Here is a 24140-nt window from a genome sequence, read left to right on the forward strand (position 1 = left end):
AAACAATAGGAAGTGGCACAGCCCTCTCCAACAAATACTGCACTGTCAGGACTCCATTTGACAAACAGCAGACCACTGGGTCTTATTAAGAGAACCCTTCTTAACAAACAGACTCCTGCTCACACCCAGCCATAAATACCTTAAAACTCCTTCCTTCCAGAAAAGACCTGAAACCTATATGAATTGAATTGTTCTTATGTTTCTGCTTTGATTGCTAAATATGTAACGTGTGACCAGACTTCTACAGGCCATCGCTGTCATACTACAGTGTGATATAGAAGCCATGCTATTGTCATTCATGCTTGTGGTTAATCCATATAACTATGTGAAGTTTTATTGATTTTCATTCATGTTGTTGATGATTAGTTGCTAAGTTTGTCATGTGTTTAAACTTTGCTGGATGGAAAAAGAAATTATTGTTCCTATTTTAGAAAAACATTCTTAAAACTTACAACACTTAAAGAAAAGATTAGTCTCTCGATTCACACAAACCACTGCATCATCACAGTCAGGGGACTGTAAACCAATCACCAGTGAAGTTGGAGCACCTCCTGGACCAACCACATTGTGTCAAGCACGATGACAGACTAACCAGATGGATTCCCTACCCAGCGCGGCAAGACATAAAAAGACACAGAGAGACACACCTTTGAGAGTTTTAGAAATTTTCAGATTTGCAGAGATACAGAAATCTCCAGATCGACAGACTCCTCAAGACTCTCTCGCTCTGAGGAGAAAGACCCTCAGAAAGAGAGCACCAGCAGAAGAACCAAGAGGTAGAGACTGCTTTTACTGCCCATGCGGAGGAGAGAACTAATGTGAGGGTCTTTGTCATCTCAGGTAAGTCACATTACTATTCATGGTCAGGTACACCTTCCTACTTCCAGTACGTCAATCTGAGTGAGACTTTGGATCTCTCCAATCATGTTTGCAAACATGACTATGTTTGCAAACATGACTATGTTTGCAAACATGATCTATGAAATGGTTCCACTGCTTGATTTGGATCCAGCTGTGTAGTTGGACACTTCTTCAGACACTGCTTCAGATGAGCAGCAAACACAGCCAAGCACACCTCAGCTTTGACACTATCACCCCTATATGGCTGAGAAGAGTCAATTTGGTTTTGGATTCCACAAGCCTTATGGCCTGAGCTCTACCGCAAATATAGCACTGCTCCAAATGCATGCTCACTGCAATCTGAAAACATGATTGCACAGGATTCACTGGTAATCTATAGGGGTGTCAGAGTCGGACGAACCTTACTCCGCTCAACTGTACATTTTCTTCAAAAAGCTCAACGGCGTTCTGCTTAAGGCCATCATAAAGCCCAGAAACTTGACTGAACTGTTCTTTCCTGGTCAGTGGGTCTGGCATCTGTAATCTGACTTGCTCCTTTGACAGATCTAGGCCAAGTCTCATTTTTCTCCACCTTTCTGAGCAATCTACAGCAGCCATGACATAGAGCTTGCCATCCTCCAAGCTGTAATCCAAACCAAGGGCTTTCTTGTGCTCTTCACTGACCTGGTTTCGCAAATCATGGTTCTGTTACCTGCCTCCCGACTCCCTCCCACTTTGACCAGAGAGGATTCAAGGTTTCATATGAAACCCACCAGCTTTCAGGATCTGCTCCAGATTTGCTGTAATAACATTTAGTTGGTCCATGTTATTGTGGGAAGTCCATGTCATCCACATAAATATCTTCCTGCAGCACTCATTGCTCCTCTTTGAGATGCTTGAATGAAGGAAGAAGGAAGATTGGCAGTCTGAGCAATACATCCAGCTGACTTGTCTTCAATGTTATGGCATACTCCTCCAAGTCATCACTTTCAGAGTCTCGCCAGAGGAATCAATGCAGGTGCACTTCCCTGTACTTCAGTTACATATTTTTTTAACGTCACCCAGGGCAGCAAATATCTCTGTCAAAACCTCAGCAAGACAGCACGGAATGGATGAATGGATGGATGGACTGAGGACGTCTGGGCTTTTGATTACCAGGTTATTTAAGCTCAGGTCTCTAAACTTCTGGCTGCTGTTCCAAACAAGCCTCACAGGGGTTGTAACAATGTTTATTGCAACTTTGCAGTTGAACATGTCACATACTTGGGATGCATATTCTCTTTTCCATTCTGGTTCCTAAGCCAGTTTCTTCTCTGTCCTGAGGAACGTGGCCTTCATAGCTGTTCTATTGTTTGGTAAGGAAGCTAGAATGTTTTATTCTGTTCAATTGTTTACATATATTCTTACACTTATCTTACTATAAGTATTTGTTTCTTAATTCTGAGATGTCTGAAATTTTCTTACTTCTTTTAACCCAGTGGGTTCTCCTTGCCTCTGAAGAGCTTCCCAATCCTTTCTCCAGCAGTAAAAGTCACGCTTGGTTCCAGAAAACTTGGAAAGAGAAGTGGATTTTAACACTAGGACCGCAGAGATGGTCTGACAGACGATTCTGGAGTTTTATTATGTGAATAACTTTTTTTGAACAATATTTACAGGTCTGCCACTCCAGGATTTTTCCTAAATCTGTGTGTTATATATTTTCTGAAGTCTGAAACATATTAAAATAAAATACACAAGTTCTGAGCACTTATTCCTCAGCCAGCCACAGCTGTCCTGTAGACCACGGCTTCAGGGAGATAATGCACTATCTGTGTTTTGACAAAAAGGATAGCAGACACACCTATCTCTCAGGTTTTCCCTAATAAATGATGTGTGGGGTGGATTTGTGGCAAACTGTTGTCTGTTACAAGCCTGGAGCAAACATTATAGTGGACAAACAGCTGTTCAAATATATATATGGCAAACAAGCCAGACAAATTTAGCATAAAAGTTTGGTTAGCTGCAAATGTGGAGATCAAATATTTACTAAATAGCAGAGATGAGATGCGACTACCACATCAGAGTCTACGAAAGAGTGTGGTCATGAGGCTGGTGGGAGCATACGTGGGAAAGGGAAAAAATGTTACCACCACCAACTTTTTGACATCCCTTTCCCTGGCTAAAAATCTCTTAAAAAGAACACAAGCCTGGTTGGCACAATAAACAAGGCCAGGAGAAAACTGCCCCCTTTGGGGGCCAAGGATTCACAAACTGCTAAAAGGAGGCAGTGTCAGGTCAGCCAATGCAAAAAAAACAGGAACTGAATTTCCTGTAAAGGATGCAAGCACCCCGTGTCTGAGAAATGTAGTAAGAGGGTAGAGAGCAATAGGTTTGGCCCAGTTGAACCAGGCGGACCTATATCAAGTTTCATGTTCATATATTTTGTTGTTCTTCATGTTCAAAGAGTAAAAATGTCTTTATATGTGTTCAATTAACAGGCTCACTGGGGATTTGCTGTGTAGGTCACATCTGTTTATATGTCAACCATATGAGGCTCTATAGAGTGTATAGTAACTTCATTTCAGAGATGAGGCTATTATAACTGTATGCGTTTAATGTATAATCTAGCACTTCTGTCAGTAAAAATAGATTGTAGGATTGATTCTGAAGTTATCATAGATCAGTTTGTTATGTCATGGAAGCACAAAAATGCTGTTTTATCTGCATTAATAGAGTGTCATTGTTTAATATGCATGCCTGAGGATTTACTTTTCTGCGAAAAAAGTCAGGAAAAGTTGATCGTTATCAGGGGCAACAGAAGATGGAAACACTTATTTTCTGTATAGCAAAAAGATGTCAGTTACCCCCTTATTCAGTTACCTTTTTTTTTTTTTTGTGTTTATACACTGATTATATTATAGATTTTATTATATTTGTATTGGCTGATACTTTTTCCATTAAGCGTCAGCCTCAGCTCTCTTACAAAGTGTATATACCTTGGAAAAATAACTGTAAACTTAAAAAAATATGGATGCAGATATTTAATAATAATAATTCATAAAGTTACGCCATTATTTGGGCAGTATGTGCACTGCCATGTGTCAGTCTACTGATTTTCTTCTGTTTTCTGTAAAAATAATTAATTAGGTTAGAGCCTGTTAGAGAAATTAAAATGTTTACCCTCCTGTGTCCTGATTCACCTTACTTTAGTATACCTGAAACACTTCTGAAAAGGGCCTATTGTGTATTGTGGAAATATCATTTTTGCTCTCAGTGAGAACAGTTTGCTCTAACCTTGACTATTTGATAAGGGCCCAGATGTCTTTCTGTGAGAAATCACCTCCCGTTTGCATTACTGTGAAAACTGATGTGTTGGGCTGCAAGCAGCCAGTGACCCTCATGCTGTACTAAGGTGACTGTTGCTCCTTGCAAGTAAAACCTCTATATAACCTTATTTAACCGAATTTCGTCCTCTGAGTCTATTTGTTAAAGGTTAACTAACAGAGCCCTAGTCTTATTTTTTAGAACTCTGCTCAAAAATTGTATGCCCATAATGAAATGAGTATACAGTATGTCTGCAACCACAAAGTCTATTTGAATACTTTTCATATTCAAGAGAAAATATTTAAATTAAAGAGAAAAATTGTGAGATTTGTTCAGATGTGTAAATACAATGAAACTGAAACACTGGCCAATTTAGTGTTGGAGGTTTCATGGTTTCAAATCTGACCAGCCTGGTGGCCAATCTTCATTGATTGCATATTCCACCAGTAAGAGCAGAGTGTGAAGGTTTAATTAGCAGAGTAATAGCACAGTTTTGCTTAAAATATTGCAATGCACACAACATTATGGGTGACATATCAGAGTTCAAAAGAGGACAAATTGTTGGTGCACGTCTCCCTGGCGCATCTGTGACCAAGACAGCAAGTCTCTGTGATGTATCAAGAGCCACGGTATCCAGGGTAATGTCAGCATACCACCAAGAAGGACGAACCAGATCCAACAGGAGTAACTGTGGACGCAAGAGGAAGCTGTCTGAAAGGGATGCCCGGGTGCTAACCCAGATTGTATCCAAAAAACATAAAACCACAGCTGCCCAACTCACTGCAGAATTAAATGTGCACCTCAACTCTCCTGTTTCCACCAAAACTGTTCGTCGGGAGCTCCACAGGGTTAATATCCATGGACATACTAATGAATTATTGTGGTCTAAAACCAGGCGTTTCAGTTTCATTGTCCAACCCCTGTATGTGTTACTGGTGAGGAGTAAAAATTTTCAACTTCACCTTTAAAAAAAAAAAAAAGCACTTTCAGGATGAGTATATTTTGAAAATGATGCAGCAGCAGCAGTTCTAAACCTCTATGAAACATACTACAACATGTTAACATTATTGCTACAACAGTTAATTCTGATAAGGTGAAGCAGAACAAAATTAGAGAGGTTTTAGTACAGACAGTTTAGGCGAGGTTTCCAAAATGGCCATTTTGGCACCTTTTGTATTTTCTCATGTAAAAAACTATATATTTAATTGGATATCATTGACTGTGGATAGTATGCTTCTCCCCAAGGTCCTAAAGCCCTTCAGAGATGCCCAGAATGATTTGAGTGTAGCACAAGACATAGGTCTAACAAGATGTAGTGTGGATTTACTGGTTAAATACAATTTTCACAGCAGAACAGCAAAGGTTACAGTTATCATTTGTTGTGTTTTGGCTTCTATCTCTGATGCATTGTTGTACTGTGCTTTTACACACATCTTCAGAATCTGTGGAATCTCTGCTCTTATTTGAGGTGTATATTGTGTGTTTTACATAAAGTGCCATAGCAGTAGAGCCAGAAATGTGGCGAGTGGGTTGACACAGCGGTGCTTATGTGGAGTGTGATATTTAGTAATTCATTTAGTTGTCATTTTAGTTCTGCTTGGGGCATGTAAAAAATGCACTGTTTCACCTTGTGTTTGCTAATCGGTCCTCTAAGTCCCCAAATTTGGGACTGGCTGGCTGACAGGCTGGAATTGTTGTTTTTTTGTTTGTTTATTTTTTGTAGCCTGGTGCAGGATTAAAACCACTACATTCCTGATGCAAAGCCATGACCAGGGCACCACAAACACTGCAGTAAAAAGGTGACATTTTGAATTGCTACAACTGCACCATCTTTGTGGCCCAGTAAAAACCTCTATGAGAACAAGTAATGGGTCTTGTTTCATTTGATGTCAGACTCTTTCCATTTTTAAATCCTGCATGTTTGTATTCAACTGTAAATCCCTCTGCATAAGGAAAATATCTGCCAAGTCTAATTTTATTGTGACAGCTATGGAATCAGTTTCTTACCTACAATAATAGCGGTGTTGCGTTGGTAGGGGTCATAGGGGCAGCGTCCTCTGCCTTCATCAGGTTTAATGCTCATCTCTAACGTCTCTGAGTTCTGAACAGTAAATAGGAAAAATTCAAAATGAAAACAGACTAATGATAGAATGAGACATCTCAAGTAACACAAAATACAGTTCAAAATCTATGTGTTTGTCAATCATTGCAAATTGTTGAAATCTATAGTGACAATAAGTTAGATAAATGTTGCACAAGAAACTTACAATGTATGTGCAGCGTGGACTGAAGGCAAACGTTCCACAGGCATAAATGTAGGAGTTGTTTAAGAAGTGCAGTACCCGAATGAAATTGGGACAGTCAGCCTAGAAAAACCACAAGAAGGAAATTAAAGGATATCAGATGTTCTGTATGTAAACACTTTGCCATGACCTGTGTTGTTTTGTGTTACGTTTCAGCGTTTCCATGTTAGTTTAGCCCTTGTGTTTTCTTTCTGGCCATTTCCTGTCTTATTTTGTAGTAATGCATTGTGTTTTGGTGCTTGTTACTTGCCATTCTCTTGCCTTTCATGGAACATTGTTCAAGGTCTTTGTCTGAGGGGCTCCAGTCCAGCTGAAAACAAGAGAAGACAGTTACATCCTTCTTAACAACAGGCTACAGGTGAACAATAAAAGCACTCACATCCTTAAATGTTCTGTTACATATTACTGTTATTGCATGGCAGTGGGTAAAAATCAATGGAGAAGAATGGGGTGGCAAAATCTAAGTGTTGAGTTTCTTTGTCTGGTTTGTAAATTGCTGTGAAATTATAAAGAAATATTCATATATAATATAATATAATATAATATATAATGACAGTTATCATCTAAACCACCTAGCTGAACTGCCAGTTACAATGAATACACTTTCTTGCACATTAAACAAGTGACTTTGCCACATGGTGTACTGAACATGGTGTAGATGGAGACCAGGAACTCTTCTGTCTGTTGAATGGAGAGTCTGATCTGAACTGTGACAAAGATATTTGTCACATGATATCCTCATTCACCATGTATTCTGCTCCCTTGGTATTCTTTTTTTCAGTTTTGTTGCATTACAAGGTGGAATTGAAATTAAAGTTTTTTTTTTATTTTATGCAATACAGTATCTACCAAAATAGTTTATAGTCGAATGAAAATACCTTGTTCGAGGTAATTGGTTGATTAAGGTCAACCTGTGTGCAATCGGTGTCACATGATCCTTCACATTATGCAGCTGTTCTGAGACAAATAACATGAAGACCAAGGCACTCTCCGACCTATGGCCAGGCAATGAAACAAAACCATCCATTACAAAATGTTGTTTATCAGGCAAAAGCGAATCACTAACCTGGCTCACAGTGTTAATCAAAGCTACTGGTTTAATGTTCTTTTCTTCAACACCTGACAGTTAGCGATGTTATGCCCCTTCTTTCTACAATAGAAACATATGACACTATCATTAGCTTTTGGTTCAGCTGTGTATAACTTAGTTTCAACCTTACCAGACACAAAGCTTGTCACATGCTCAGAGGGCAGAGACCAACATTTCACAGCGTCTCTGGCATTACTATTAGCTCGCTCCACTTTTCCAAACCAAAATGAACGCTCCACAAAGACGTACTTATGTGTTAAGACATATTCATCAACCAAAACTTTAGACACATCAGCAACTTTATTTTTGTTTAAATATGTCGCTACTCTTTCAGAGAGACTGTTCTTAAACTCCTCCATTAAAATCAGCTGCTTAAGTTGCTCAAAGTCCGTAACACCTTGTGACACGTACCATGTATCAACAAGTATTTCTTTTTCCCTGACAAATTCAACATACATCTGATCTAATAGCTTCGTCAATGTACGAAACTTTTGCCTGTATGCTTCAGGGACAAGCTGAAAAGCTTGTTTCGTTTTTTAAAAGCAGTTTTAACTTTATCAAAATCAAGACTGTCTTCTGATGACAATGACATATATGCTACCTGCGCACGTCCCACTAAAACAATAACAACGTCCATACCTCTTTTGGCCATTTAAGCAAGCGTGCAACCCGTTCAAACAATGTGAAATATTTATCCACATCCTTTTCATTAAATGGTGGAACCAAACAAATGTTTCTACTTACATCAAAGCCCAAAAATCTGGACTGAAAAACCCACATCAAGCTCTAATTCAACGTATTGATATAATACAGCTCCTTCTCCTTTAAAGCTAAACGCTCCAATTTGACTTCAAGCTCCTTCAATCTAACTGCTTCAGCTAGAGGAAGACATTCTAGGATTTTTAGGCTTGGTTTGCATCGGTGTCAAGACGCCACGCTCTACCAAAGCATTATAAATTTCAGTCTTCACTATAGCCTTCTTAGCTTGCTTTGTGACCACAATTTTATAATATTCAGCAATTATCAACAGATCATCCTTTCTACACCGATGCAAAACCTCCAAAGTGGGAACATTAACAAACTCATCCAGGTTAAACTCCATGTTTACCCAGAATCAGGCCAGCCACAAAACAAAAAGGTTAGCACACCACAAAATACACACCTGCAAGCCCTACCTGAATTGCTCAAACCTCACAAAGACATGAATGTCTACTTCGACGAGCCCCCAAACATGTTACAACCCCCGCTAAACTGAAGAGATCATAACATAAATTCAAACAACACACCAAATGTAAGGCAACACAAATTCATAATTTATTAATTAAACAAATAATTAAAGACAAACCAAAAAGCCCTACACAACTAAAGCTCCAACTGTCTATTAAAAATAAAGATTGAAGGAAAACCAAAAGGCGGTGATAGGCCGGCCTAACTAAAAAGAGGGAAACAAACCGGGCCAGCCCGCCATTGGACCGTCGTACCCGGCTTGCCTCCCCCGTCCCTACTTAACAAAGTCTCACACCTAAAGGAAAAAACAACAAACTGTGAAAACAGGACCATCGCGCCCATCACCTAAAAGATCTAATTAACAAAGTAAAGAGGAGCTAAAAAGCAAAACAGACACACCCACTCCTCCTTCAAATAGCGGCAAACACACAATGAATACATGGCAAAGGTAAAAGGGGGAACAACCATTTTTGTTAGTAAGCCTACTTTGTATTTTATTTCTAACTCTTTCAAGGCATAGAGCACTTTATTTTGTTGTTACAGTTATTGTTATGAGATGATCCTGTAATGTTTAATCTTTTTTTTTTTATTATAAAATAAAAAATTTCATTGAGGAAAAGAAGATTTTTGTTAGTATAAATCTACTATGTGGACTACTACTGGACCATATCACACCAGTTTTCAGATCACTACACTGGTTTCCCGTTAGTCAAAGGATAGATTTTAAAATCTTATTGCTAGTTTATAAAGCACTAAATGGTTTTGGACCAAAATATGCTAATTCCCTATGAGGTTTCCAGACCCCTCAGGTCATCTGGGACAGGTCTACTGTGTGTTCCCAGAACCAGAACCAAACAAAGTGAAGCAGCATTCAGTTACTATGCTCCTCACTTGTGGAACAAACCTTCTGAATACATACGGTCTGCTCAAACTGTCAGCTCATTTAAATCAGGACTGAAAACATTGTTTACTGCTGCCTTCAAATAATTGTTCATCCTGGTTTCTTGGATAAAATGTACTTTTACATTTTATTTTATTCTATTTTACTTTATTTTATTTTTATGTCTTTGTTTTTAAATACTTTTTCCATGTTTTTAATGTGATTATATGCCTTGTAAAGCACTTTGAATAGCTTTGTGTATGAATGGTGCTATACAAATAAATTTGCCTTTGTCTTTATGTTAGTTATATACAGGAACTCATTTTATACCTTTTTTAAGGCAAAAATCACTTTATTTTGTTGTGAGAAGATCCTGTAATGTTTAATAATTTCTTTTATTATAAAAAAAATTCACTGAAGAAAATATTTCTGTATATGCTTTCATTACAGTTCTTTTAAAAAAAAAAAATGGAATCGGCAGATCACACTTACTATCTCCAGTTGTGATGTGCCACATTAGATGAGGAATCACTTGAAGGTACACTTGCATTACTTGAAGGTAAGTTGTATGAGAAATGCTGCTGACACTATTTGACTATTTTCTTTGTAAAAATGAACGTTACGTTGTTATATTTAATGTATGTTACTTTCTGTCAATTTTAGTACATTACCATGTAATTTTTGTCTTATTTTGACAGCTAATGTAAGTTTTATAGAAGTTTTCATTTCACCTGTTGGCGCCAAATACACTGCAGCAGACTGCTATAGTAATGTAGCTCAGCAGAGATTTTAGTGTCATTTCTCAGTGTAAATTATTGTTTTGTGTATAGGGATCAGATGTGCATGACAGACAAGAAGACAATCTACGTGTCTGTGTTATTGTCTTCTGCAGGTATGTTTTGTTTCAATCGTTATTCTTTAATTAATATTTTATCACCCAACTACATGCACCTTTTTCACATTGTCCACCTGATGGCTCTGGTTTATGTTTTGTACATGATTTCTCATAGTTAAGTTAGAAAAAGTGTTAAGCGTTAGTGATTTGTTATTATAATTTGGGAAAGAGAAAAAAAAAAAAGCTGTTTTCCTGTGAATTCTAATGACTCTTGCTAGAAAATGCCTTCATATTGCATAATTTTGAGAGAAAAAAAATATATATATATATTAAAAAAAAATTCCCGTCTCACCCCTATGCGTGGTGTGTGTGTCTTCCTCAATCTCGGGTCCTCTACCAGAGGCCTGGGAGTTTGAGGGTTCTTCGCAGTATCTTAGCTGTTCCTAGCACTGTGCTCTTCTGGACTGAGATCTCCGATGTTGTCCCTGGGATCTGTTGGAGCCACTCTCCCAGTTTGGGGGTCACAGCCCCGAGGGTGCCGATTACCACGGGGACCACTGTTGCCTTCACCTTCCACATCTTTTCTAGCTCTTCTTTAAGCCCTTGGTATTTCTCCAGCTTCTCATATTCCTTCTTTCGGATGTTGCTATCACTTGGGATCGCTACATCTACCACTACGGCTTTCTTCTTCTGTTTGTCCACCACTACTATGTCTGGTTGGTTAGCCATCACCTGTTTGTTGGTCTGTATCTGGAAGTCCCACAGGATCTTAGCTCGGTCATTCTCCCTCACCTTTGGAGGTGTGTCTCATTTTGACCTTGGGACCTCCAGCCCATACTCGGAACAGATGTTCCTGTACACTATGCCGGCCACTTGGTTATGGCGTTCCATGTATGCTCTGCCTGCTAGCATCTTACAACCTGCTGTTATGTGCTGGATTGTCTCAGGGGCATCCAGCCTGCACCTGGGGTCCTGCCTGGTGTGGTAGACCCCGGCCTCTATCGATCTTGTGCTCAGGGCCTGTTCTTGTGCCACTACGATCAGTGCCTCTGTGCTGTCTTTCAGTCCAGCTTTTTCCAGCCACCGGTAGGACTTATCAGCCACTTCTTGTATCTGTCGGTGGTACATGCCGTGCAGGGGTTTGTCCTGCCATGATGGTTCTCGCTCTTCGTCCTCTGCATCGGGCTTCTGTTGCCTGAGATATTCACTAAGTATTCCATCGCTTGGGGCCATCTTCCTGATGTACTCATGGATCTTGGCTGTTTCATCTTGGATGGTGGCTCTGACGCTCACCAGTCCCCGGCCTCCTTCCTTCCTCTTAGCGTACAGTCTCAGGATGCTGGATTTGGGGTGAAGTCCTCCATGCATTGTGAAGAGCTTCCTTGTCTTGACATCTGCGGCTTCTATGTCCTCTTTTGGCCAGCTTATTATGCCAGCGGGGTATCTGATGACCGGCAGGGCGTAGGTGTTGATGGCTTGGACCTTGTTCTTCCCATTTAGCTGACTTCTTAGGACTTGGATTGACTCTTGTAGTATCCACCAGTAGTTGATGTTTTGCTCCCCTGGTGTCCTTACCCATTCCTTTCTGGGCCCCGCTCATGTATTGAGCCATGTGCCTACTCAGCTGCTATGATGCCCGACCGGAGCTTCCATGTTGTACAGAGCAGGTTATCGGACGGTAGTTGGATGGGACTGCTCCCTTTTGGGGGTCCTTCAGGATCAGGACTGTCCTGCCTTCAGTTAGCCACTCTGGGTGAGTCCCATCCATTAGCAGCTGGTTCATTTGAGCTGCCAGGCGCTCATGGAGGGCAGTTAGCTTCTTTAGCCAGTAGGTGTGGATCATGTCAGGCCCCAGTGCTGTCCAGTTCTTCATGTTTGAGACCCTTTCTCGGATATCTGCCGTTGCGATGGTTACTGGTTCCTGTTCAGGGAGGTTGCTGTGGTCTGCTCTCAGGTCTGCCAGCCACTGGGCATTGGTGTTATGTGATGCCTCCCTCTCCCATATGTTTTTCCAGTATTGTTCAGTCTCCAGCCTTGGTGGGTCTGCTCTTGTGTTACTGCCCCCCCACTGAGAGTACACTTTGGATGGTTCGGTGGAGAACATCCTGTTTATTCTCCGTGCTTCTATTTCTCTGGTGTACCTCTTCAGGCGTGTGGCCAGGGCTGCGAGTCGTTGTTTGGCAGTCTCCAGGGCCTCAGGTATGGACAGCCTGCTGTATTTCTTACCCAACTTCATCCCCCTTCTCTGCAGTTCTGATAGTTGGCTAACTTCTCTCCGTGTTGCCCTTATTTTTGCCTCTAACCTCCTCCTCCATGCAGGGTACTGCTCCTTAGTGGTGGAATGTATTTTGTGGCCAAGCATCTCAAGGATCACTGTTGCCGTGGTGTATATCAGCTTGTTGGTCTCGGTGATGGTCACAGTGGGGATTGTTCGTAATGCTGCATTGACATCTTCTAGTAGACTTTCAGAGAGTACTTCACTTAGTCTTGGTAACAGGCTGCGGAGGTTCCAGGTGTCCATCTTGCCTACGATCTTCACTCTCAGGTCAGCTGCTCTTGTGCTGAGCGTGTCGGGGCTTGTCATTGGGGCTTGATACCCAATCTCGGGTGGGGGTGGTGTTGTTTCCCCCCTGACCTGGCGTCCTGGCCCCCCCTTGCCGTAGCATTTGTGTTGTATTTCTTCAGAATATATAAGACCACACAGTGCGGTTGTGCATTACTGAGGGGATCAGCAGGAGGAATAAATCTTGAAAAACAGTCCTTGGTGTCACATGTGTCTATGCCCCAGAAGCTGCCCCCAACACACTCCTCAAACAAACTAACACACTAGTCACTCAAACCTGCCTCAAGCACAAAACATTTGACTAAAGCCCTTATGACCAAATCAGTGGTAGGATGCTACCCTATCCACCAAAATATTCTCAACCAACATTCACTCTGTCTTGAGAAACCCTTATCCAAACCAGACAACACCCCTCTCGTATCTCATGATAGCTGGCTTACGCTATCATAAATAATTATATCTCAAACCAAGTAGGCCTCAAGCCTGCCTAATGCAATTGCTAACACCCATCCATCCATTATCTATACACAGTTATTCCTATTTAAGGTCACAGGGTTCTGCTGGAGGTGTACCCCTGCTTTTAGGTGAAAGGCAGGGGTACACCCTGGACAGGTCACTAAGTCCATCACAGGGTGCAATTGCTGACAGATAAGTTTAATTACATTGCAGTTCATAATAAAAACCTGTTTTGGGGTACAGGTTCACCTTCCAGGAGGACAATGACCCTAAACATACCGCTAAAGCTACCCAGAAGTGGTATAAATAGAAATATTTAAATAACTTGGAATAACCTAATCAAAGCCCAAAGTCAATCCAATTAAGAATCTGTGGAATGAATTACACCAACACAAGCCATCCAACTTAAAAGAGTTGGAGTAGTTTTGCCTTTAAGAATGGCAAATGTCCCAGTGGCTAGATGCTAAGCTAATAGAAACATACCCCGAGAGACATGGCAGCTGTAATTTCAGCCAAAGGTTGCTCTACAAAAGTACTGACATTTTTGTCTTAATTATTGTTTGTTTCCTGAAAAAATAATTTGTGCCTACAATTATGTAGACGTGTAAATCAAATTGTGCAAACACTACAGTGACCCATTTGAATTCCAGGTCATAATGCAACAAAACAGGAAATACCGCAAAAGGGGTGAACAAGGGAACTCACCACACCACTATCTCAACAACATATTGTTTGCATTATTTGCTTTTTCTGTGTGTATCAATGTGTATTGCACAGATTGGTCAAATTCCAGGTATCAGCTCATCAAAACATTTTTACTAAAAAAGCTCTTTTTCACCCACAATTTTTATATTTTGTGCATAATTTGTGCTTTAGAATTTAAATGTAAGGTGGTTGAATGGCTTAAAGGAACACAAGATAGATGGGTCCCCTGATTTTTCAGTTTTTATTGAAAAATAAGAAATAAAATTTAAAAAAATAAAAAATTATTATTATTATTTAATGTATCTGTTGTGGATATTTATATGAATACAAGACTTCGTTCCTGATGAATAGGCCCAGTGTTACCAGACTTGAATGACTGGAATTATAATAATGTAACCTGTCACTTGTCATGTCTTGTGTTTTTAGGTCACAGACAAAAATCTGGTGCCTGGTCTAACAAAGTTAGAATTTCCAGGTGTCCAGAACGACTCACTGCCTGGAAGTTCAATTGTTAATTCAACTGTCTGTGTTTCCATAAAAAAGCTGACATTTCTGCAGCCTAGAGTTTGAATTTAAGATCAAAATTTCTGAGTGACTATGCCTCAACTGATTTCAGTTCTTACACTTCGAAATGCACATTAACACCTTCTGCGATGCTTACACTCACTCAGTACGTTCATTTTAACGGATTCAGGTATTTCAACTTAAACTGCAACTCCCGCAAAACATTAACATCTGAAGACATTTATTCCCATAAACACTGTCTCCACCTGTAATTTTCCACATAAGGAAACATACAGTTTTATCCCAAATTTAGCATTTTCATTTGTGTTAACAAATGCAGGAACAGTGGTTAGTATTTCAGTAAATGGTCAGTGATAAGCACATGCTCACCCACCTTACTCCTCAGTATGATGGCATCCTTGTGGCTAACATCCAGTGCTAACACAGCATCCCGGGCTCCTACATATAGCATATCTCCATCCTGACTGAGCAGCAGCATGGTGGTGTTGCTGACATCATGGCTACTGAAGTGGGTGAGATGTCTCCCAGAACTACCTGTTGTTTCAAAGCATTTAACAATGGGAATACATTTTTCTGTAAATTACCACCAGACAATTAAAAGCTTCCAGATGTAAAGTGGCTGCAATCCGCAATCTCTTCGGATCATTGTTCATTTTATTTGTGTCAAACGGGCCTGAATATCTCAAAACCAGATACGATAAAACGTACTTTATTGCACCGTAATGTACCACATCTTCCTCCTGTTTAGATTTTGATTATTATTACTAACACATTTAAACTACGTTTGTCAGCTTTTCTCTCGTTCAGAGGTACAATTCAATTCAATTCAATTCAATTTTATTTGTATAGCGCCAAATCACAATACAAATCATCTCAAGGCACTTTACAAAAACTAAAACTAAAAACCCAACAATTCCCTTATGAGCAAGCACTTGGCGACAGTGGAGAGGAAAAAACTCCCTTTAACGGAAGAAAAAAACCTCCAGCAGAACCGGGCTCAGTTTGGGCGGCCATCTGCCTCGACTGGTTGGGGTGAGTGGATAGAGCAGAGAGAAAAGAACAGCAACAATAAACAACAAATAGACACTGCAAGTTGGTGGGGCCAGTAACTGCACATCAGCGATAAACAGCTCCAGGACCAGGGACACCTGCAGAAGGTACAGAGAGAGAGAGAGAGAGAGGGAGGGAGAGAGCACAAACTAGGGGAGAGAGAGAGTACAGTGACTGGTACAGTGAACTCGACTTTCTGTGAAAGACTTTTTGTTGTGAAATCACATTTTAATCGCTGGCAGTTAGCCACACACGTTCAGTGAAACAACAGCACAACACTCAGCAGGGGTTGTAGCCAAAAGTGTGGCCTGTCCTGTCGGTGGCACGAACCATTACAGGAGCCGACTCTAGGGTCGCTGTTCTGTGGCCTTTGTGGCACGGACCACTGGCTTGTGTGGCCTATCGGTAGCACGGACCATTACAGAGAACAGCTCTAGGGGCACTGTTCTACCAGTTCTACTTGTCATTTTGTACCGTCCACCTGTTCCTTACTCAGAGTTTTTAACTGAATTCCCTGACTTCCTGTCTGATTTAGTGCTTAGATCAGATAAAGTCATTATAGTGGGAGATTTTAACATTCATGTAGATGTTGAAAATAACAGCCTCAGCATTGCATTTAATTCTATATTAGATTCAATTGGTTTCATTCAAAACGTTAATAAACCCACCCACTGTTTTAATCACACCCTTGATCTTGTTCTGACCTATGGCATCGAAATTGAACATCTAATAATTTTCCCCCCAAATCCTGTTTTGTCAGATCATTCTTTAATAACTTTCGAATTTAAAATGATGGATCATGCAGCGTCTGGAAGAAAATTCCACTACAGCAGATGTTTATCCGACAACGCTGTTAATAAATTTAAGAAAATGATTCCATCTTTATTTGCATCTATGCCAAGTATAAACATAATGGAGGGCAGCTGCCTTAATCCTACTCCCTACCAAATTGATCATGTTGTTGACAGCGCTGTAACCTCACTGCGTGAAACGCTTGATTCTGTAGCCCCTCTGAAAAAGAAGTTAGTGATTCAGAGAAGACTAGCCCCATGGTATAATTTACATGTTCGTACCTTAAAGCAGGCATCACGAAGGCTGGAAAGGAAGTGGCGTTCCACAAACTTAGAGGAAATTTTTCTAGCCTGGAAAAACAGTCTACTAACATATAAAAAAGCTCTCCGTAAAGCCAGAACTGCATACTATTCATCACTAATAGAGGAAAATAAGAACAATCCCAGGTTTCTTTTCAGCACTGTAGCCAGGCTGACAAAAAGTCACAGCTCCGTTGAGCCCAGTGTTCCCTTAGCTCTCAGCAGTGATGAATTTATGAGTTTCTTTACAAATAAAATCACAACTATTAGAGATAAAATTCAGCAGATGCTTCCTATACCTGCAATAAATGAATCTTTTACTACAGTAGCTCTTGAATCATCTGTAGGACCTCAGTTATGTTTAGACTGCTTCTCTCCTATAGATCTCTCTGAATTTACATCAGTAGTTGCTTCATCGAAATCATCAACGTGTCTCTTGGACCCCATCCCGACTAGACTGCTTAAAGGCACCCTGCCATTAATGAACTCATCTTTATTGGACTTGGTAAATTTATCTCTAGTATCAGGCTACGTACCACAGGCCTTTAAGACTGCAGTAATCAAACCTTTACTCAAAAAGCCTAGTCTTGATCCAGGTGTCTTGGCTAATTATAGACCAATATCCAACCTGCCATTTATTTCTAAAATCCTAGAAAAAGCTGTTGCTAAGCAGCTATCAGACCACTTACACAGGAATGAACTATTTGAAGATTTCCAATCAGGATTTAGAGCACATCATAGTACAGAAACAGCACTGTTGAAAGTTACCAACGATCTTCTCTTAGCCTCAGATAATGGACTTGTTTCGATACTTGTCCTCCTAGACCTTAGTGCAGCATTCGACACCATTGACCACAACATCTTATTACAGAGACTGGAGCATGTGATTGGTATCAGAGGAACAGCGTTAAAGTGGTTCCAATCCTATTTATCGGACAGATTCCAGTTTGTTCATGTCCATGATGAACCTTCCACACGAACAAAAGTTAGTTATGGAGTTCCACAAGGTTCTGTGCTAGGACCGATTCTGTTCACCCTGTACATGCTTCCTTTAGGATATATCATTAGGAAGCACTCTATTAATTACCACTGCTATGCGGATGACACTCAGTTATATCTATCTATTAAACCTGTTAACACACACCAGTTAACCAGACTTCAAGCCTGTCTAACTGACATAAAGGCTTGGATGACCAGTAACTTTTTACTTTTAAACTCGGAGAAAACAGAAGTCATTATATTTGGGCCTAAAAATCTCAGAAATAACTTTTCTAAAATTATAGCTACTCTAGATGGCATAGCCCTGGCCTCCAGCACTACTGTAAAAAACCTTGGAGTTATTTTTGACCAGGACATGTCCTTTAACTCACACATAAAACAAATCTCTAGAACTGCATTCTTTCACCTGTGCAACATTTCCAAAATTAGGAACATCCTGTCTCAAAATGATGCAGAAAAACTAGTCCATGCGTTTGTTTCCTCAAGGCTAGATTACTGTAACTCATTACTATCTGGATGTCCTAATATCTTAATAAAAAGCCTCCAATTAATCCAGAATGCCGCAGCCAGAGTCCTGACAGGAACTAGCAAGAGAGATCATATTTCTCCTATATTGGCTTCTCTTCATTGGCTCCCTGTAAAATATAGAATAGAATTTAAAATCCTTCTTCTCACATACAAATCCCTTCATAATCAAGCTCCTTCATACCTTAAAGACCTCATAGTACCATATTATCCCAATAGACCACTTCGCTCTCAGAGTGCAGGCCTACTTGTGGTTCCCAGAGTTCTCAAAAGCAGAATGGGAGGCAGAGCCTTTAGCTATCAAGCTCCTCTCCTGTGGAACCAGCTCTCAGCCTGGGTTCAGGAGGCAGACACTCTCTGTACTTTTAAGGCTAGACTTAAAACCTTCCTCTTTGACAAAGCATATAGTTAGGGCTGGCTTCAGGCAACCCTGAACCATCCCTTAGTTAGTTATGCTGCTATAGGCCTAGACTGCCCGAGGACCATCGGTGCACTGAGCTCCCCTACCCTACCCCCCCTCCCCCCCCTTCTCTCCCACCTCATGTATATTCCACCATTGAATGTTACTAACCTTGTGCTCTCTCTCTCCCCTAGTTTGTGCTCTCTCCCTCCCTCTCTCTCTCTCTCTCTCTCTCTCTGTACCTTCTGCACCTTCTGCAGGTGTCCCTGGTCCTGGAGCTGTTTATCGCTGATGTGCAGTTACTGGCCCCACCAACTTGCAGTGTCTATTTGTTGTTTATTGTTGCTGTTCTTTTCTCTCTGCTCTATCCACTCACCCCAACCAGTCGAGGCAGATGGCCGCCCAAACTGAGCCCGGTTCTGCTGGAGGTTTTTTTCTTCCGTTAAAGGGAGTTTTTTCCTCTCCACTGTCGCCAAGTGCTTGCTCATAAGGGAATTGTTGGGTTTTTAGTTTTAGTTTTTGTAAAGTGCCTTGAGATGATTTGTATTGTGATTTGGCGCTATACAAATAAAACTGAATTGAATTGAATTGAATTGGTCTGAGTGGCAGAAGTGTGTCCTGTCTGGTCCGTGCCTGCCAGGTGTCTGGTCTCTCTCAAGGATTCGAGGTCTGTGCCGTGCTGTCTGTGATCCTGGTGGTTTGTGGCATCTATATAAATGCATGTCATTGTATTAAGATCACAATATGATGTCACACTAAGCAGTATTTCGCAGACAGTCCAAAAATAAAATACAGCATGCATACAGGTCTGTATGTTTGGAAAGTCTTTCGGTTTATTTTGTATCTTAATCTATTTATTTATTTATTTTCAATTCCGCGTTGTATGTGAACCACAAGGAGAAAGAATGTCTCATCTGGAACTGTGTGGCTCTTTAGTTCATAGAAGTAAGCAAATACCCCAAATCCAAGAGGTAGGCAGATCGAGTATTTGTCCCCACCACTTTTCAAAGCAAAGTTACGCCACTGGGTGTATATACAGTGGGTATGGAAAGTATTCAGACCCCTTTCAATTTTTCACTCTTTGTGTCATTGCAGCCATTTGCCTAAATCAAAAAAGTTCATTTTATTTCTCATTAATGTACACTCAGCACCCCATCTTGACAGAAAAAAACAGAAATGTAGAAATTTTTGCAAATTTATTAAAAAAGAAAAACTGAAATATCACATGGTCATAAGTATTCAGACCCTTTGCAGTGACACTCATATTTAACTCACATGCTGTCCATTTCTTCTGATCCTCCTTGAGATGGTTCTGCTCCTTCATTGGAGTCCAGCTGTGTTTAATTAAACTGATTGGACTTGATTAGGAAAGGCACACACCTGTCTATATAAGACCTTACAGCTCACAGTGCATGTCAGAGCAAATGAGAATCATGAGCTCGAAGGAACTGCCCAAGGAGCTCAGAGACAGAATTGTGGCAAGGCACAGATCTGGCCAAGGTTACAAAAGAATTTCTGCAGCACTCAAGGTTCCTAAGAGCACAGTGGCCTCCATAATCCTCAAATGGAAAAAGTTTGAGACGACCAGAACTCTTCCTAGACCTGGCCGTCCAGCCAAACTGAGCAATCATGGGAGAAGAGCCTTGGTGAGAGAGGTAAAGAAGAACCCAAAGATCACTGTGGCTGAGCTCCAGAGATGCAGTAGGGAGATGGAAGAAAGTTCCACAAAGTCAACTATCACTGCAGCCCTCCACCAGTCGGGGCTTTATGACAGAGTGGCCCGACGGAAGCCTCTCCTCAGTGCAAGACACATGAAAGCCCGCATAGAGTTTGCCAAAAAACACATGAAGGACTCCCAGACTATGAGAAATAAGATTCTCTGGTCTGATGAGACAAAGATTGAACTTTTTGGTGTTAATTCTAAGCGGTATGTGTGGAGAAAACCAGGCACTGCTCATCACCTGCCCAATACAATCCCTACAGTGAAACATGGTGGTGGGAGCATCATGTTGTGGGGGTGTTTTTCAGCTGCAGGAACAGGACGACTGGTTGCAATTGAAGGAAAGATGAATGTAGCCAAGTACAGAGATATCCTGGAAGAAAACCTCTTCCAGAGTGCTCAGGACCTCAGACTGGGCCGAAGGTTCACCTTTCAACAGGACAATGAACCTAAGCACAAAGCTAAAATAACAAAGGAGTGGCTTCGGAACAACTCTGTGACCCTTCTTGACTGGCCCAGCCAGAGCCCTGACCTAAACCCAATTGAGCATCTCTGGAGAGACCTGAAAATGGCTGTCCACCAGCGTTCACCATCCAACCTGACAGAACTGGAGAGGATCTGCAAGGAAGAATGGCAGAGGATCCCCAAATCCAGGTGTGAAAAACGTGTTGCATCATTCTCAAGAAGACTCATGGCTGTACTAGCTCAAAAGGGTGCTTCTACTCAATACTGAGCACAGGGTCTGAATACTTATGACCATGTGATATTTCAGTTTTTCTTTTTTAATAAATTTGCAAAAATTTCTACATTTCTGTTTTTTCCTGTCAAGATGGGGTGCTGAGTGTACATTAATGAGAAATAAAATGAACTTTTTTGATTTTGGCAAATGGCTGCAATGACACAAAGAGCGAAAAATTTAAAGGGGTCTGAATACTTTCCGTACCCACTGTATAGCTATATATATGCTACGCAGGTGAAAAAGCATTTTGAATGGTTCTGGACAGCAACAAAGAGTTTACTTTCTTGTCAGGAATAATGCGACTCAGATGAGGAACGTTTGCATCTGCATTGCATTGCGATTCCCTGACTGAAAGGCTCATTATGCAGGTCTTTGTCTTCTCAGATGAAATCCATGATTATTCATGTTCAGGCACGCCTTCTTGCATATGCCCTTTCTACAAAAAAAGTGTCTTAGAAATTTTAAATCAGTGTATTGTTTTCTGTGAACGAGTGAACAAGATAATTTTCACATCATTTTGAAGCAAAAACTCTAGGCTACAGCATGGTTTTTCACTGACCATGCATAAACACTGTTTTCTCAAAAACACAATCATGTATAATATGCTCACATATTATTGTAGCCCAGTTTGTGCTGATTACAGTGTTATCAGACTTTAGCCATTAATATGTTTAAAAGCAACTGAAAAAATCACAAATGTCAGGGCATGTCAAAACTTGTCCAGGGCCCCAAAACACCCTTAGGCCCCAGAGGGGTGACTGCCACAATTCTACTTTGCCAACAAGATAAAGAAAAACAAAACCATTGTGGCACTCAAAGCCTTTACTCACCCAAATGGAAGGAGATTCTCGGAGTCAGTTTTGTCAGGCTAGGGCTCAGAAAACCCAGCAAGGCCACAATAAAGGAAAGCAGGCTGTGATTCTCCATTACAGCAGGAATGAGTGCCTCTGACCTCAGTTACAGCGACGGTCAAAGGGTTAGCACTGAAGCCACATACTCTGAAATAAGAGACAGACCAAGAGACAACAAAGAGGTGACAACCACAGAGATGCACAGACGCACCAGGCAACAGACACAAAAACGCAACAGACACACAAAGAGAAACAGTGATAACAGAGAGGTGGAGAGATGGACAGGTCAGGACAGGCAGACAGACAGAAAACAGGCAGACAGGGAGATGGACAGAGACAACAGACAGATATGGACATAGACAACAGACATGGACAGAGACAACAGACCAGCAGAGAGATACAACAAGAGATGGACAGAGACAACAGACCAACGGAGAGAGACCACAGACAGAGATGTATAAACATGATACCATGACATTAAGTCGTGTTTGTGCTAGAGTGAAGGCCAGATTAGTTGCATATGGCATTCCAGTTTTGGTGAATGGTATATGTTGCTGCTGATTTACGGAACATATGTTCAGTAACATACCACAGTCAATGGAGAACTAGAGCCTTTATAACCTGACATATTTTGAGGGGAGACGTGAAACACCTTTCACTACAGTGTAGTCCAGTACATCACCACTGAAAACACCATCCAGCCACACACATAGCATGAACTTGTCCCTGTGTGTGTGTGTGTGTGTGTGTGTGTGTGTGTGCGCGTGGGCGCGTGTGCGTTGTATCTATGCTTGTGGTCTTATCTGTGTTGTTAAGCGGTGTGTCATCATAGCTCCACTGAGAGACATTAGCCAAAGTAATGCTAGCAGCAGTTGGCTCCAGAAGAGACGCAACACGTGGTGCCGGAAGATGAGCCCAGCAGTTCAAAGATACAGTCCCTAACACGGCTGCAACACATTCTAGTGCCCGGACTCTTTTGTTTCCTTCCTTTTGCGCTGCTTATACTCGAGAGCCTTGTTGGTGCCGTGAAAACTAAAGCGAGCCACGCTGTTGTAAATGGTGAAGACCAACAACACTCCGCGAACGGATGTAGAAAAACACCATTAATGATCGTACATCTGTAGGGGTGGTTTCCTTCCCCGCGGTTTTTTCTATCCTTCCTTTACCCCTCCAAAAGAGAATCCTCGGTTTCCCTTCCCCTCGGAAGGACAGAAGATAAAAGAACCGGTAAGGAAAGAAAACTGACCGTGGTTGAGCCCTTGCTATAAGCCTGAGAACCTCCTCCCATTCCAGGCTCCAGCCTCCACCTATGGAGAAGCCACACTCATTGCAGCCTGAGCCGTTTAACAGCAGGGCTGCCACCCAGCCTTTCCCAAGCCCCGGACATAAGCTGCTCACTCACCAACATTCTCTTCTAGAGACGTTTGCCATTGAGTTGTAATTAAAAAGTCCATAAAAAGTTAATAAGTTGACTGGAGTTATGACCATCTAGTCAAGCTATTCTAACTAATTTCTGCAGTTTGTTTCTGCACACTGTAAACACTGTAAACTGGCACTTACTTTCTACTAAACTCACATGTTGTTTCACATTAAATTAAAATTTGTGGGAATACAGAACCAACACAGGCTCTAGTTGTACACACTGCAACATATATTTTTTTTAAATTCAGTAACTTGTGACTACAGCTTCAAGCACAATGTAAGTAAGTAAATGTTAATATATTACTGTCAAATGTATTGAAGCAAAGTTCCACAACTTCTGCTTTTCCACATGCAGATGAGTTTATTAGTGTTGAGCTGTACAGTACATGAACAGAACTGACTTCTGAATACAGTCAGTTCTTATTAAACGACTAAAGAAAGTAACTGAAACAACGTGTGCACAGTGTACAGTTATTGTACAAGTGAGTTTTGTATTGCACTGCACGGGACTGCTTGGCCCACAAAAAGACTGTCATAAACTCTGTGCAGTAAAGGTAAGTCCCAGTCAGGACATGTATTTAAAAAAAAAACAAGTCCATATTGCAGTTTCAGTTTA

At 41.0% G+C, this 24140-nt stretch overlaps 1 protein-coding gene across 6 annotated transcripts in view; it reads right to left on the reverse strand.

Moving 5' to 3' along the window:
* Nucleotides 1–23422, reverse strand: part of sema4ab (sema domain, immunoglobulin domain (Ig), transmembrane domain (TM) and short cytoplasmic domain, (semaphorin) 4Ab) — a 62066-nt gene extending 38644 nt beyond the window's left edge. For 2 of the 6 annotated variants that reach the window (XM_026300796.2, XM_026300799.2), the window contains exons 1-5: nt 22082–23342; nt 15101–15261; nt 6697–6756; nt 6411–6509; nt 6151–6244 (exon numbers count right to left, since the gene is read on the reverse strand). In XM_026300796.2, coding sequence (XP_026156581.1) covers nt 6151–6244; nt 6411–6509; nt 6697–6756; nt 15101–15261; nt 22082–22178 — 511 coding nt within the window. In that variant the 5' untranslated portion in view covers nt 22179–23342. The other 4 variants (XM_026300797.2, XM_026300798.2, XM_026300801.2 and 1 more) reach the window with 4 other exon arrangements.
* Between the last annotated feature and the right edge of the window lie 718 nt (nt 23423–24140).

Source organism: Mastacembelus armatus, chromosome 11 (genome assembly GCF_900324485.2).
Source record: "Mastacembelus armatus chromosome 11, fMasArm1.2, whole genome shotgun sequence".
Classification (NCBI taxonomy): domain Eukaryota; kingdom Metazoa; phylum Chordata; class Actinopteri; order Synbranchiformes; family Mastacembelidae; genus Mastacembelus; species Mastacembelus armatus.